The 17,535-nt window shown below is 42.3% G+C and overlaps 1 protein-coding gene across 3 annotated transcripts in view; it reads left to right on the forward strand.

Annotated features, from left to right (window-relative positions):
* Positions 1-429: 429 nt before the first annotated feature.
* LOC132900886 (transmembrane protease serine 4-like) overlaps positions 430-17,535 on the forward strand; it is a 62,745-nt gene continuing 45,639 nt past the window's right edge. For 2 of the 3 annotated variants that reach the window (XM_060943229.1, XM_060943228.1), the window contains exon 1: positions 16,664-16,950. Coding sequence is in view for 1 of the 3 variants with exons in the window: in XM_060943228.1 (XP_060799211.1) it covers positions 16,945-16,950 (6 nt within the window). In the remaining 2 variants the exon portion in view is untranslated. Of the gene's footprint in view, positions 502-696; positions 753-16,663; positions 16,951-17,535 lie in introns of those variants that run through there. The other variant, XM_060943230.1, reaches the window with a different exon arrangement.

A 17,535-nucleotide genomic window follows, 5' to 3' on the forward strand; every position in this document is an offset into this window, starting at 1 on the left:
GGGCGAAGTCTGTAATTTATGGGTTACAGGTACATAAAGAGAATACACAAAATCCAGGTTTATACCATGTGATAATGCTGTAAAGTTTGACTGTATGAGAACATGTTTTTGGAAAACTTTTGGCTTTCTGGATTTCACCTGATGTAAGAATACACACGGGTGACAAGATCTAAGGAAAAAAACAAGCTCTTATGCTGTTGAGGCATTTTGTTGACATAGTATAGGTTCACTTAGGTTATGGCCATGACAAAATCAGTACAACTTTATCCTCCCTGAATAACACAAGGAAGGGTAGAACAAATGTGGGAGGGAAGGATGGTGTATTTAAACAGTCGAGCGAGGTTAAAGCCGGGGAGGGAAGGCAAACAGGTTACAAAAGAGCACAGTCCAATAAATAACACAGATCAAAAGGGAAAAGACTTGACTGTGAGGAAAACAAGGACATAATATTTCACTGAAACCTTCAACCTGGAGAGAACAGAAAGACTATCCATGAGAACAGTAAGTCATAGATCCTGATTTAAAAGCTTAACTTCAGCGCTGTTCTCAAAACCTGATTTTTAAAATTAACTCCACTGAGTGCATGAAAGTATTTAACAAAGGAGTCAGGAGTGTCTGTTCGCTGTCAGAGCTCATGATGTTTATGAATTATTTCCTGATGATTTACTTCATGTATTTTGACTGTCATGATTATAGTGATTGGTGAAAACGACTTGAGAAGTTAAGCACTTGAAACCAGGGATATAAAACAGGTATCCATGTTGCTTTACAACTCGACACAGAAAACATTTTCATGTCTAAATAATACATTTTAAAACACTGACTGTATACAGTATATTCCAGTTCTGCTGATTTGTTACAGCATCTGGACAATGTTTATTTTTCAGCAAAATGCTGTTTTCCTGTTTTACAGTATTGTCCTGTAAATGACTGGGCATTAGAGCAGTGCATTGGTTTTCATTCAGTAAGTTGCCCAAAACACAATGCAGAACGGATGGGATAACTTATCTCAGGCGAGTGAGAATGGGAGATTCTCTTTGTGTTGGCATCTGAAGATTACTGAATCATGTCTGTGCCTTTCGTTTGACACGCTATTTGAAGTGAAACACAAATTGTCTTATGTAGAGCAAAGAAAATGTTGGTTTTGTATACCGCTGAAATGAATAATCTCATCTCATTATCTCTAGCCGCTTTATCCTGTTCTACAGGGTCGCAGGCAAGCTGGAGCCTATCCCAGCTGACTACGGGCGAAAGGCGGGGTACACCCTGGACAAGTCGCCAGGTCATCACAGGGCTGACACATAGACACAGACAACCATTCACACTCACATTCACACCTACGGTCAATTTAGAGTCACCAGTTAACCTAACCTGCATGTCTTTGGACTGTGGGGGAAACCGGAGCACCCGGAGGAAACCCACGCGGACACGGGGAGAACATGCAAACTCCGCACAGAAAGGCCCTCGTCGGCCACGGGGCTCAAACCCGGACCTTCTTGCTGTGAGGCGACAGCGCTAACCACTACACCACCATGCCGTCCCTTAGCTATTTCTGTTTCTTTTAAATACTTGATAACAAAGTGACATATCTGACTTGATGCATGCCACCATTTTGTTTTTCTCTACCCATGGTACATGAGCTGATATCCTCGTAGTAGAGTAGCCAATCAGAGCGCATGACTGCTCATATCCAGTAAATGTGGATAGAATAATACTGGATACAGTAAGAAGTCATATCCTTAACAGAATCTTAATCATAATGTCTATTTGGCACATATTGCATTTAAGCCGCTGTTCAGTTTGTTTTCCAAACAAAATAAAATAAATAACTGAGCTGCAGCGTTATTTGCTCTGAAATAAGCTCATCTTTGGTTGTCTGTGTCTATGTGTCAGCCCTGTGATGACCTGGCGACTTGTCCAGGGTGTACCCCGCCTTTCGCCCATAGTCAGCTGGGATAGGCTCCAGCTTGCCTGCGACCCTGTAGAAGGATAAAGCGGCTAGAGATAATGAATGAATGAATGAAGCTCATCTTTGAAAATGTTTTGAACAAACTCAAACTGCTTTATGTGCTGCAGTGACCTGAATATCAGCAAGCATGCATCCATCTATCTGTAAATGCTTATACTGTGTAGGGTCACGGACAATCTGGAGCCTATTCCAGCTGACCATGGGCGAGAAGCAGGGTACACCCTGGACAAGTTGCCAGATCATCACAGGGCTGACACAGATAGACAAGCAACCATTCACAGTCAGTTTAGAGCCACCAATTAACCTAACCTGCATGTCTTTGGATTGTGGGAGAAACCGGAGCAAACCCACACAGACATGGGGAGAGCATGCAAACTTCACACAGAAAGGCCCTCGTCAGCCACTGGGCTTGAACCCAGAACCTTCTTGCTATGAGGCAACAGTGCTAACCACTACACCACTGTACCACCCCTCAGCAAGCAGCAGAATAACGTTTATATTGAAGATTCAGTTTTATAATATTATTGTTAACTGATACAGGAAAATCTCTGCACTAATTCTCATTGGCAATATTCCCTCAGGCACTTAGTGCCAGTTTGACCATATTCGCATTAAAGTAGCTCAGCAACTCAGAACTCAATAAACTTAGTCACAATATCGGAGCTTGGCTGTAAGGATGCCAGTAACCTCCTGCTGTGATCTGTGTCATGTGTAATCATGCTGAACAGACTGAGTTGACCTCGATTTTGGATCACATGTGCAAGAGGAAAACGTCTGCAGTTTGAATGAGGTTTCATTATCAGTCAGAGAGACACATCAGCTGGTTGTTTCAGGAGGAACAATGACTAAAATGGCCCACATTTACATGGGAAAGATGTCTGCAAATATTTCTGGAAATTGTGGTTGAAAGACGGCAGCATGACTTCAGAATTTTCACTGAGGAAAGTGTTATTAAGGGAAAAAAGATGAACTGTTCTTCAGGGAACCAGCAAAAGACTGTTAGCCAGAACCGTCTTCACAGAAACGTGTTCCAAAATTATTAATGACACACTCTTTCTGGATTTCTGATAATGTCTTTGTGGGTGTGTGTGTGTGTGTGTTGTACATTGAACTTTTCCTCGAAGTATATTGAATTTTTTTTGGATGTTCTGACTCCGAGTTGTCTGGAATACAACAATAGAACTACTATGTACAAGCTCGGTATCTAACAGAAGATGGAAGTCCAAAGGTAAAGTGTCTTGCAAAAGTATTCATCCCCCTTGGTGTTTGTCCTGTTCTGTCGCATTACAAGCTCAAATTAAAATGGATTTTTGGGGGGTGAGCACCATTTGATTTATACAACATGCCTACAACTTTAAAGGTGAAAACTGTTGTTTTATTGTGACACAAACAATAATGAAGATGAAAAAAAAAACAGAAATCTGGAGTGTGCATAGGTACTCACCCCCCCCAAAAAAAGTCAATATTTTGTAGAGCCACCTTTTGCAGCAATTACAATTGCAGGAATTGGGGTACAGTACATCTCTGTTAGCTTAGCACATCTAGCCACTGGAGTTTTTTGCCCATTCCTCAAGGCAAAACTGCTTCAACTCCTTCAAGTTAGATGGGTTGCGTTGATGGACAGCAATCCTCAAGTTATGCCACAAATTGGATTGAGGTCTGGGCTTTGATGAGGCCATTCCAAGACATTTAAATGTTTCCCTTTAAACCACTCCAGTGTAGCTTTAGCAGTATGTTTAGGGTCATTGTCCTGCTGGAACATGAACCTTCATCCCAGTCTCAAATCTCTGGTTGACTCAAAAAGGTTTTCCTCCAGAATTGCCCTGTGTTTAGTGCCATTCATCTTTCCTTCAGTCCTGACCAGCTATCCTGTCCCTGCAAATGAAAAATATCCCCACAGCATGATGCTGCCACCACCATGCTTCACTGTAGGAATGGTGTTCTCAGGATGTTGGGTTTGTGCCACACATGGCATTTCCCATGATGGCCAAAAAGATCAATTTTAATCTCATTTGACCAGAGAATCTTCTTCCATGTGTTTGAGGAGTCTGCCACATACTGTTGGGCAAACTCCAAACATGTTTTCTTATTTTTTTCTTTAAGCAATGGCTTTTCTCTGGCAACTCTTCCATAAAGCCCCACTCTGTGGATTGTACGGTTTAAAGTGGTCCTATGGACAGATACTCCCATCTCCGCTGTGGATCTTTGCAGCTCCTTCAGTGTTATCTTTGGTGTCTTTGTTGCATCTCTGATTAATGCCCTCTTTGCCCCGTCTGTGAGTTTTGGTGAGTGGTCTTCTCTTGTCAGGTTTGTAGTGGTGCCATATTCTTTCCACTTTGCTAGAATGGATTTAATGGTGCTCCCTGGGATATTCAAAGTATGGGATATTCTTTATAACCCAACCCTGATCTATACTTCTTCACAACTTTGTCTCTGACCTGTTTGAAGGCTCCTTGGTCTTCATGTTGCTTGCTTAGTAGTGTTGCAGAGTCAGGGTCCTTCCAGAACAGGTTGATTTATACAGACATCATGTGACAAATCATGTGACACTTTGATTGTACACAGGTGGATCTTAATCAACTAATTATGTGAATTATGAAGTGAATTGGTTGGACCAGCTCTTATTTAGGGTGTGGGTGGTAAAAGAGAGCAACTGGACTTGCTTGAAGATTCTTGAAGATGTTTCACCTCTCATCCAAAAGGCTTCTTTAGTTCTGTCTGACTAATAGGGAGTATCAGGTATTTATCCTCTCATGGATGAAAAGCAATCCTAAGGTGTCGTTGAGACATCCTGTTGGTGTGGGTCACTGGGGGCTGGGTGTGAACGGCCTAGAGAGTCGTTGGGATGATCAATGGATTGTTGGTTCTCTCTGTCCTCCTGTGAGTCACTGAAAACAGATGGGTTTTGGTGTGCATTCAGTTGTCTGGGAAGTGTGCTAAGGACTGCATTATAGCTGGCTGATAAATGATGTCTTAGGCTACGTTTACATTACGTCGAATCAGCGGATCATCAGATTAACGTTCTTAAAACGATTCGCGTTGACACTAAAACCGTTAGCCGTGCACACAGCAACACCAATACGCGGATACGCTCGGCTCCGCAGGCATCCTGCGCTCCAAATCACTCCGCCCTGAACAGCGAGTGCCCTCTGGAGGGTGTGCACTCCGGCCCTGCGCAGCTCACAGAGCGCGCGAGTGAAGTGAACAAGCCACGATTCGGGACTGAGCCGCTGTGTGTGAGATCCCAGCGCATATCACTTACCACTTGCAAGTGGAAGGATGGCAAGCCTAAAGACAATCATAACTACACAATGGGCAGTATTTGCATCAGTATTTGCAGTATTTTCATACTTTTATACTCTTTAATGAAAGGTGATACAAGGCGGAAGTCTGCGCCGTTTTTCAGCAGTCGCGTCACATGACCAACGCCAGCGAATCAGGAAGGTGGATGTCACAGTGACGTTGTCCAATGAGACGCCAGCTAGAGCTCAGCACAGCGTATTCGCGTATTCTCAATGTTTACACAGCACCGGAGCTGATACGATCTAGATTGAATACGTGGACGCTGGCGGATTCCCGTTTCCCCGCTTTTTCAGGGGGGTTAATGTAAACGGACAGTGCGTCCGCGAAGAAAACGAGACAGATACGGTCTAGTGTAAACGTAGCCTTAGACTACCACCTTTGTTCAGTGATGGCCATTCCAGGTTGACAAAAATGGCTTCTTTAACTCCTCTCTCATACCAACGATCCTCTCTGGCTAAAATGCGTATGTTGCAATCCTTAAATGAGTGTCCTTTGTTGTTAAGATGAAGATGGACAGCAGAGTCCTGGCCTGAGGAACTGGCTCTTCTGTGTTTAGCCATGCGCCTGTGAAATGGTTGTTTTGTTTTCCCAATATACAAGGCCATGCATTCCTCACTGCACTGAATTGCATACACTACATTGTTGTGTTTGTGTCTTGCTATTCTGTCCTTAGGGTGGACCATTTTCTGCTTCAGGGTGTTACTGAATCTGAAATGTACCGGAATGTTGTGTTTGTAGAAGATCCTCCTGAGTTTCTCAGATAGACCAGAAATGTAGGGAATGACAATGTTCTTGCGTTTGTTCCTGTTATCCTCCTTGTTCGTTATGTTCCTTTTTCTGCTCTTGAAGAAAGCCCAGTTGGGATACCTGCAGTTCTGAAGTGCTTTCTTGAGGTGATTCTGCTCCTTCTCTTTTCCCTCTACCATTGTAGGAATGTTCTGAGCCCTGTGTTGCAAGGTCCTAATGACCCCCAATTTGTGTTCCAGTGGGTGGTGTGAGTTGAAAAGTAGGTACTGGTCTGTGTGTGTGGTTTTTTGGTAGACCTCGATGCTAAGGCTTCTGTCTTGTCTAATGTGTACAACCCCAATTCCAAAAAAGTTGGGACAAAGTACAAATTGTAAATAAAAATGGAATGCAATGATGTGGAAGTTTCAAAATTCCATATTTTATTCAGAATAGAACACAGATGACATATCAAATGTTTAAACTGAGAAAATGTATCATTTAAAGAGAAAAATTAGGTGATTTTAAATTTCATGACAACAACACATCTCAAAAAAGTTGGGACAAGGCCATGTTTACCACTGTGAGACATCCCCTTTTCTCTTTACAACAGTCTGTAAATGTCTGGGGACTGAGGAGACAAGTTGCTCAAGTTTAGGGATAGGAATGTTAACCCATTCTTGTCTAATGCAGGATTCTAGTTGCTCAACTGTCTTAGGTCTTTTTTGTCGTATCTTCCATTTTATGATGTGCCAAATGTTTTCTATGGGTGAAAGATCTGGACTGCAGGCTGGGCAGTTCAGTACCCGGACCCTTCTTCTATGCAGCCATGATGCTGTAATTGATGCAGTATGTGGTTTGGCATTGTCATGTTGGAAAATGCAAGGTCTTCCCTGAAAGAGACGTCATCTGGATGGGAGCATATGTTGCTCTAGAACCTGGATATACCTTACGTAGTGGATGTTCATTATGTCTAACTATTACAAATATTTTAAGTTCGTTTCTTAGACAAGGATATTTTTTAAACTTGTTACCTCGTTAACAGTTTCGGCGAGAATCTCCCGCCTTCTTCAGAAACAGTCACCAGATGTCGAGTGGTGACGTGCCTTATCAGCTGATGTTGCGTGCAGGAGGCGTGAATGTCCTGCCCAATTTGACAGGTAGTCCACGCCTCCTGCTGTCAGGTCGCTCCTCCAGGACGGCGCTCCAGGTGTGCGACAGTGCATACGCTCCCTCGTCCCGGTTCATCGTCCTCTGCGCCCGCTTGCGTATCTCCACTGCCTCTAAAATCCAACGCTGGAATCTATTTTCTTCAGCGCGAATGACTCTGGCCTCTTCCCAATTCCCAATTGCCAATATCCACCGTGGGCAATTCGGAAAGGGAAATTAGACACAAATAAAAGAAAATAAACAAACAAGAAAAAACACCGAAAAAACAAACCGGGGCTTTGTCACACTACCATACATAAAAGGAGTCACAGAACGCATCCAACGATCCATGAGGAAATACCACATCAACACCCTGGTCAAACCATACAAGAACCTCCGACAGCTGCTAGTTCACCCCAAAGACAAAATACAACTGGACAATAAATGCAACATCATCTATGAAATCCCTTGCCGTTCATGTAATAAAGTCTATATTGGTGAAACGGGCAGATGCTTCCATACTCGAAGGAAAGAACACCAATTAAAATGTGAAAAAGAAACAACAAGAAGACTCACAAGATCCGAAAAAGAAAAAGCACACCAAGAAAACCTAAAATCAGCCATTTCAGACCACTGCAAACGGCAAAATCACATAATGAATTGGGAAGAGGCCAGAGTCATTCGCGCTGAAGAAAATAGATTCCAGCGTTGGATTTTAGAGGCAGTGGAGATACGCAAGCGGGCGCAGAGGACGATGAACCGGGACGAGGGAGCGTATGCACTGTCGCACACCTGGAGCGCCGTCCTGGAGGAGCGACCTGACAGCAGGAGGCGTGGACTACCTGTCAAATTGGGCGGGACGTTCACGCCTCCTGCACGCAACATCAGCTGATAAGGCACGTCACCACTCGACATCTGGTGACTGTTTCTGAAGAAGGCAGGAGATTCTCGCCGAAACTGTTAACGAGGTAACAAGTTTAAAAAATATCCTTGTCTAAGAAACGAACTTAAAATATCTGGATATACCTTTCAGCATTGATGGTGTCTTTCCAGATGTGTAAGCTGCCCATGCCACACTCACTAATGCAACCCCATACCATCAGAGATGCAGGCTTCTGAACTGAGCGCTGATAACAACTTGGGTCGTCCTTCTCCTCTTTAGTCCGAATGACACGGCATCCCTGATTTCCATAAAGAACTTCAAATTTTGATTCGTCTGGCCACAGAACAGTTTTCCACTTTGTCACAGTCCATTTTAAATGAGCCTTGGCCCAGAGAAGACGTCTGCGCTTCTGGATCGTGTTTAGATACGGTTTCTTCTTTGAACTATAGCATTTTAGCTGGCAACGGCGGATGGCACGGTGAATTGTGTTCACAGATAATGTTCTCTGGAAATATTCCTGAGCCCATTTTGTGATTTCCAATACAGTAGCATGCCTGTATGTGATGCAGTGCCGTCTAAGGGCCCGAAGATCACGGGCACCCAGTATGGTTTTCCGGCCTAGACCCTTACGCACAGAGATTCTTCCAGATTCTCTGAATCTTTTGATGATATTATGCACTGTAGATGATGATATGTTCAAACTCTTTGCAATTTTACACTGTCGAACTCCTTTCTGATATTGCTTCACTATTTGTCGGCGCAGAATTAGGGGGATTGGTGATCCTCTTCTCATCTTTACTTCTGAGAGCCGCTGCCACTCCAAGATGCTCTTTTTATACCCAGTCATGTTAATGACCTATTGCCAATTGACCTAATTAGTTGCAATTTGGTCCTCCAGCTGTTCCTTTTTTGTACCTTTAACTTTTCCAGCCTCTTATTGCCCCTGTCCCAACTTTTTTGAGATGTGTTGCTGTCATGAAATTTCAAATGAGCCAATATTTGGCATGAAATTTCAAAATGTCTCACTTTCGACATTTGATATGTTGTCTATGTTCTATTATGAATACAATATCAGTTTTTGAGATTTGTAAATTATTGTATTCCATTTTTATTTACAATTTGTACTTTGTCCCAACTTTTTTGGAATCGGGGTTGTACATCACAATCCAAGAAGGCTAGATTATTCCCACTGACGTCCTCCCAAGTGAAATTGATGTTGATATCCATTGCATTGATGTGCTTAGAGAAGGCTTCCACCTCATGGGTTTTGATTTTAACCCAGGTGTCATCCATATATCTGAACCAGTGGCTGGGAGCAACTCCTGAAAAAATGGTCAAAGCTTTATGTTCCACTTCCTCCATGTATAGATTGGCCACAATAGGGGACACAGGTGAGCCCATGGTGCATCCATGCTTCTGTCTGTAGAAACTTTCATTAAATTGGAAATAGGTGGTGGTCAGGCAGAGGTCAAACAGGGTGCAAATCTGGTCCATGGTGAGGTTCATTCTATCCAGTAAGGTGCTGTTTTGAAGGAGTCATTTTCTAACAGATTCGACTGCTTCTGTGGTGGGAATGCAGGTGAAAAGAGAAGTGACATCGTAGGAAACCATGGTTTCATCTGAGTCTAGTTTGAGGTCTGCAACTTTAGTAGCAAAATCTTGGGAGTTTTTGACATGATGTGGCGTGTTTCCAGCAAGAGGAGCCAGGATGGTGGCTAGGCATTTGGCAATGTTATAGGTGACCGAGTTTATACTGCTGATGATAGGTCTGAGTGGAGCTCCTTCCTTGTGAATCTTGGGGAGTCCGTATATACTGTAAGAGGAATGGCTTCCCCAGGGTACAATCTGTAGTACAGAGATTGGTTGATGGCTTGGTCCTTTTCTAGTTGTTGCAGGCAGCTAACAACTTTCTCTTTGTAACAACCAGTGGGGTCCTGCCTCAAGGTTTCATAGGTGGTTGTGTTGCTGAGGAGACTGGTCATCTTTGAGTGGTAGTCCGCTGTGTTTAGCACTACTGTGCATCTCCCTTTGTCAGCAGGAAGGATGCTGATGTTCTGGTCTCTTTAAAGCAATGTAAAAGCCCTCCTTTCTTGGCTGGTGAGGTTGGGGGGGGTGCTTTACAGAGCAGCTGATATGGTGTCTTCTGTTTAAGTTGTTCTGCCTCTGTGTTGGTCAGATTGTTTCTGATGGCTGACTCTGTGGCTGTGATGAGGTCTACCACTGGTATCCGCTCTGGTGAAACTGCAAAGTTAAGTTTCTTGAATAAAACATCTTTCTCTGGTTGGGTGAGTACCCTGTCGGATAAGTTCTTCACCCATTTCTCTTCTATGTCCGGTTTTGTAGCCTGGTCAGATTTCTTCCTCAAAGTCAGCACTTCTGTCTTGCTGGAGAAGGTGGTTTTAGGCTACATCCACACAACAACAGCAACGAGATGTTATTTAAAAATATATCGCGTCCAAATGGGCAACGATCAGTAAAATATCAGGTCCATATGGCAACGCAACGCTTGCTGAAAACAATGCAATACACATGCCACACCTCTAGGGGCGCTGTAAGACAGTCCCTTCGGAGACACCAGAACAATAGAAGAAGTAAGGATGCATGCGCATAAACTATTATGCGCGAGACTTCATATTAGCCACAAAGTCAGGAAAATCTGTTCGTAAAATTACATTATAATGACCAAATACAATGAAAAGTATTTTTCCAGTCTCACCTGTGAAAGGTAATCCCATGTGATCTCGTTTGGACGGTAAACCTGTTGGTACAGTTAAACGCAGCACATGAATCTTTATTCTCCGCTTTGACCTATCCAATATGGCGGTGAGGATAACGTATGATTCTACGCGGAAGGCGGCGTCTTTAATGGTCCGGAATAAATTGAATGCTACACGTTGATGGATTAATTTGCTCTTCTATGCCCTTTTTGAGGAATGTATTGTAGGACTAAAACCAACATCTGAAGAGGTGAGATCGCTCCTTTTTTTCCCTATTTTTGCTGGCGGGATTGACTCTGCCCTAAGGGCAGAGTCTCTCTCTCTCTCACTTTGCACCATTACACAATAAATATTCACAGTGAAAATATTTTGTAAGCACGTTTCATGAACCAAGTTATAGGATTTGTTGACAACTCGCATCGAGTTCGTTACACTTCTACCCAGTGTGAAGCACTCACAGTCATGTGGTTGTGACATCATCGTAAACAAATCCGTTCTACTCATCCAGACGACTTCACAACGGCAATGTTGCCAGATCTTTCCACTCTGGAACCCGTTCTCAAAAAGATTGCGTTTTGGGCACCCAAAACGCCGGTGCCGTGTGGACGCCAGGCCTAAACGATAAGCAATTGTATCGGAGTCACCTGAATCCGTTGCCGTGTGGACAGGGCCTTAGATAGCAATGTTTGAAATTTGCACATCTGTTGTTCCTTGCCTTTGATATGTTGTGAAATCTGTGCCTTCTCAGTGAACTCAGAGACTCGTTCCAAAACTTCACTGGGAAGAAGTACTGTCAACTCTTCAAACATCAGTTCAGTCTTGTTCTGGAGAGCATCGATGGTGAAATGTACTTGTCTCACTCTCTTATTGAGAAGCTGCTTCTGGGCTTTCTGGAGGATTATTTCAGCTCTGTGTCCTTTGACGGTTGAATACAGGTGTAGGCTAGTGAGGATAATGTTGGATTGTTGGCATCATAGGTTGAAACGCAGGTGGTTTCTGTAGTCTGCCAGTTTTCTGGAAGTCCACTCTTATTTAGGGGTTTCATACGAAAGGGGGTGAATACCTATACACACATCAGATTTCTGTTTTTTCATCTTAATTATTGTTTGTGTCACAATAAAACAACAATTTGCACCTTTAAAGTGGTAGGCATGTTGTGTAAATCAAATGATGCTAACCCTCCAAAAATCCATTTTAATTCCATCTTGTAATGTGACAAAACAGGACAAACACCAAGGGGGATGAATACTTTTGCAAGACACTTTACCTTCACTACTCAGGAAACTACAGTGCACTTCAGTCAGTGGAGGTAAATGTTGACAGGATCAATTTGAATAAAAAAAAAATTCAGCTGATTATTCAGCTTATTCACTCACACTGTATCATTGTTTTCACACACTCATAGGGGTGTGTGTGTGAATTTCTGGAATATTCAGTATTGTGCAAGATTGGATGGATAGATAGACAGATAGATAGGTAGATTATTGATGCTGAGGGAAATTGTTGATTACTTGTTTTTGTCAAAATGGGCCAAAAACTGAGTTCATTTGAAAATAATGCATTTTATTTTTTTCGCGGTCCAAATCCTACGCTCTGATTGGCTGGCGAGCAGGTGTACTTGTATATTGAGGAGGAAGCAATTTGCATTACAGCCATGAATGAGGATTCAAAATAGCATTAATTTTACAGCATGGATAGTGATAACGACAGTGTTCACAGCGAAAGCGAGTTTTACTACCCTGATGAAGACAAAATAAAAGAAAATGTTTCAGGAGAAAGCTAAAAACCTGTAACTTGCTAACGCCGAGCAAAAACATGGCTGAATCCTGAATGATTCCTATTTGTATAAATAGGGGACCACATGGGCAGCAAAATGTTTTTTTTTTTTTTTTCCTGCCATGGAAGTGCACTTGTATGCTGAGGAGAAAGCCATTTGCATTACAGCCGTGAATGAGGATTCAAAATGGTGGCTCGCCTCGGTCTTCCCCTTTCGGGCGCTCTCATTTTCTGTTAGAATTTGGGAAAGAAAAAAATAAATACTGTATATTATTTACCAGCTTAAGGTTGGTCCGTATGGTGAAATACCGTGACCTCGGCCTTGAATACTGATCTCGGCCCAGAGGGCCTCGGTTAGTACTTTTAAGACCTCGGTCACGGTATTTCACAATATAGACCTCCCAGCTGGTAAATAACATATGTCTTTCCTGCTTATTTACAAAAATATATTGTTATCTGTGGATGTGATCAGTTTCTGTGAAAGAAAACTGGTTGTGGTTAGTTTCTATGGGCGTGGCCAGTGTGCAGGGTTTACAGAACCAGTCTTGCACACAGCTCTAATCCAACAAACTATTACATAATAACAAGCACAGTAATGGCTGTAATATAACCCCTTTATCTCGTTTCCACCCACTTGTAGGGAAGGAATAATCCAATATGTGTAAATAATGAAACAGGTGAGCAAGGTGATTCATCTGTCACTCTGATGCTTTTAAAATAGCCCTCGTTTTCATCATTATTCACTAATGAGCAGAAGGCATACACCAGACTCTCAATCATGTTGGTCTCATATTGATCGAAGCTTATAAATCGAATCATATCATATTGTAGTAGATACAGTGGTATTCTCAAATACTCGGTTTATTAAGTAAGAGTACCATATGATATAAAAGCCTGAGGTTTACTCCCCTGCTCCCTTGTAACCTCTGTTAGATTTGATTATAATCAGTTCACTAAAATTAAACCTGATTTCATTTCATCACAGTTTACATTCCAGTGTTAGTGGTGTGCACTTGAACATTCCAGATTAGAAGGCACAGGATTTCACTAAAAAAGTGTTTGAAAACAATTCTGTACAACTACATCCTTAGTTCCTCACTCAGAGTTGCTCCTTACAAGGTATTATTAAAACTGCTGATATTAAAGTTTTACTCAGGAAGAGTGGAGCTGACCCAACTGCTATAGCATGGCATGTTTTATGAATATGCTCAAACAAGTATGAATAATCACAATGAAAATGAGAGCATTGTTCTTCTCATCTCATTATCTCTAGCTGTTTTATCCTTCTACAGGGTCGCAGGCAAGTTGGAGCCTATCCCAGCTGACTACGGGCGAAAGGCGGGGTACACCCTGGACAAGTCGCCAGGTCATCACAGGGCTGACACATAGACACAGACAACCATTCACACTCACATTCACACCTACGGTCAATTTAGAGTCACCAGTTAACCTAACCTGCATGTCTTTGGACTGTGGGGGAAACCGGAGCACCCGGAGGAAACCCACGCGGACACGGGGAGAACATGCAAACTCCGCACAGAAAGGCCCTCGCCAGCCCCGGGGCTCGAACCCAGGACCTTCTTGCTGTGAGGCGACAGCGCTAACCACTACACCACCGTGCCGCCAGCATTGTTCTTATGTCTGAAATAAGCAATCATTTAAAGGTACACTGCCTTTCAGGTTATTCAAGTGTAGCTCATAAAAAAGAATTTTCCCTGACACCCAATTATTTTTCTTTAGTAGACCGAAAGCTACTTTTTTTTTTTACACTGAACAATTAATGAATTTAGGGCCATGTGGCCCTAAGTTCTCTGTTATTTTTTCTTGCTTTACCATGACCCAATTCAAGATACTATGTCATGCATGCATCACATGGTGGGTTTTCCCTGTTCGCGCAAGGCATTGTGGGGGACAAATTTGAAACAGGAGAGAAAAATGAAGGATGTGAGTGTGTGAATGAATGAAATGCGAAAGACTGATTACAGTAATGGAAAGTGAGAAGAAAAGACATTATGTTGCAAAGGAAAGGAAACGCAGGACCAAACTAATAAATATCGGTGGTCAGCGAGCACCTTGGTGTGATCAGTTGTTCGTTTAGAGACAGAATGATGTAACGGTCAGTGCACGCTCAAAGGTAAAAATGTAGATGGCAGTAATGCAACACTATGGATGCCAGCTGCCATAAAACCCCAAAGAAGAAGAAGCTAAAGAAGCTGCCTTAAAATTCTGAGTTCATTGAAAATTAATATAGTAAGTTAAAACAATGAAGCAAACAATTTAACTTACGATATGAATTTCAATTAACTCAATTTTAAGGCAGCCTGGGTACTAACTTTTTAAGTTAAAACAACAAATCATTTTTTACAGTGCATGCACATTTATTTGCTTGGGAATCCCCTCAAATTAAATAACTTTCCAGCCACAGAATGGCCTGACATTTTGTGAGATATTACAGAAATAAACATATATCACAATGACCAAATTTCAGAGGGAAATAAATTTCACTGATTTTAAGAAATCAAAAGTCTGTCTAGCTTTAATAGTTGTGTCAAAAATATTTTCAGTGTTTTGTCAGTAGAGTCTGTATATGTGTGTATTAATGAGAGAATGTGATTTTGCATTGAATTAGAGTATCAGATGACAGCAGGAGATATACTGAAGCTCAGTAATATCACTGAGAGTAGGAGCACAAGGATTTGTGCAGTGTCCCAGGTTATTGTCCAGATGTGCAGAAGTACAAGGGTACAAAACTACTAACACCTCGATTGCAATATGCCAGTGAGTGTACAGTAATCATATTGAATGAATGCTGTGAGGTGGTGAGATGGAGGTGTGATATTCTTTGTTGTATCACTTATCAGCCTTTTGGCTAAGATCCAGGAGCTTGAGCACTTTTATTAAATCATTTTACATTACAGGCATTTAGCAGATGCTCTTATCCAGAGCAACGTACAACATACCCAGAGTAGCCTGAGGAGCAGTTGGGGGTTAGGTGCCTTGCTCAAGGGCACATCAGCCATTTCTGCTGGTCTAGAGAATTGAACCAGCAACCTTTTGGTCCCAAAGTTGCTTCTCTAGCCATTAAGCTATAGCTTCCCCATGCTTGCAGGCTGAATAGCTGATGCCAATTCACTTTAAAACATTTAATATCCCTCAAATTAATCAGCCAATGCGATTGATCAGTAACCTGCTAGTTGAAAGCACAAGAGAAGTCAAAAAATCCTTTTCGTGCTTCCTGTCTTTTCCAAATAAGAGAGGATTCTGTGCAGTAGTTAGATGGCTGGATCAGCCACCTCAATCTGTTGCTGATAGACAAAATGAAGCAGATGTCCAAAGATAGTCCTCATGACTGTCCACAATTCAGCCACTTTTTTTGTTGAAGCCAGTCCTCAATCTTCATCCAGCAGGCATCCTTGCCTTCTCTAATCTTCTGCTTATTTTATTTATATATCCATCAGAGTGGCGGCACGGTGGTGTAGTGGTTAGCACTGTTGCCTCACAGCAAGAAGGTCCTGGGTTCAAGCCCAGTGGCCGACTGTGTGTGGAGTTTGAATGCTGTCCGTGTGGGTTTCCTCCGGGTGCTCTGGTTTCCCCCACAGTCCAAAGGCATGCAGGTTAAACTAATTGGTGCCTCTAAATTGGCCGTACTGTAGGTGTGAGTGTGAATGGCTGTCTATGTGTCAGCCCTGTGATGACCTGGCGACTTGTCCAGGGTGTACCCCGCCATAGTCAGTTGGGATAGGCTCCAGCTTGCCTGTGACCCTGTAGGACAGGATAAGCGGCTACAGATAATGGATGGATGGATAGATCCATCAGAGTTCCTCTTTATCCCCCTCATGCATTATAAAGTCACAGGTTTATAAAAAGTGTCTCAGTGCAAGTGAACTATCTTTTGCAAAGCTAAAGGCAGCAGGGAAAAGAAAAGAAGGAAACCAAGGATTTCATTGAGAAAAGTTGAGGCTGCTGTAATAGTGCTAGGACGAAACACTGAGAGGAAGATCAACACTCTCTTTCTGTAGGAAGTTCTGTATTGTCTTTCTGAGTCAGTCCTGTGACTGACTGTCAGGTAAGTTCATTTCAACAGGAGGAACTGCTTAACCTGGCCACACCCAGGACAAGGACAAAAAGGAGGGGGGAGAAAGGGAGAGAGGAGGTGTCTGATTACATTAGAATCGGAATAGTGGTAAAGAAAATGTCTCAGTTTTCTGAATCCTGTAGAGAAGTCAGCTCCAAATGGCTATTACACATCAAATATCTTTACTGAAGACAAAGTAACTCGCAAGGATAAATACAGAGAGGTACAAAAAAAGAGAAGGAACACAGGTGAGCACCAAGAAAAGACGAGAGAAGGGAAAGGTGCTGAGTTTTCACCTACACGCTTGCATTCCTTCAACTTTCAGAGTGCCTTTGTGCAGCTTCTAAGTATGAGGGTGAGTCACTGTTCTCTGTATGTCAGCTTGCTTACTCGTACCGTGTGTTAAAGATCAGCAAGAAACAAATCAGGTTTAACTGTCATTTCATTTCAGGGTTTTACTGTTGCATAATATAGTGGTAAACTGTTTACAAAGTCCTTAAAAAAAGACAAAACTGAACATAATGCATGTTCATACTGTATGTGGAGGAATATCTTCACAATTCATGGAACATGATATTCATTTTACTAAACTGCCTTGAACCACTTTACTTCGACAGGCCACTGTTTTATTTTGTATTTCAGTGACTGACACTTTAGGGATCAGGCCCAAAAACAAGAAACATGAAATATGGCCAAATAAAAGACTCCTAAAATGTACAAAAAGATCCTAATCACCATAAACCTGCTGAGACCAAAGACAGTATAAAGGTTTAATAAAACACAATAGTACGATGAGTAAGTCAGTGACCAGTAAGCTTTGGTGGATGAAATACTAAAAGATACTGCTTCCCATTATTGGTTTATATGAATTAAAATTTTCAATTTTCTACTCTTCAGTTTAACATTAAAAGCAGTGATTCTCCAATTAGGGAAATGAATG

The sequence above is a fragment of the Neoarius graeffei genome, chromosome 16 (genome assembly GCF_027579695.1).
Source record: "Neoarius graeffei isolate fNeoGra1 chromosome 16, fNeoGra1.pri, whole genome shotgun sequence".
NCBI lineage: Eukaryota > Metazoa > Chordata > Actinopteri > Siluriformes > Ariidae > Neoarius > Neoarius graeffei.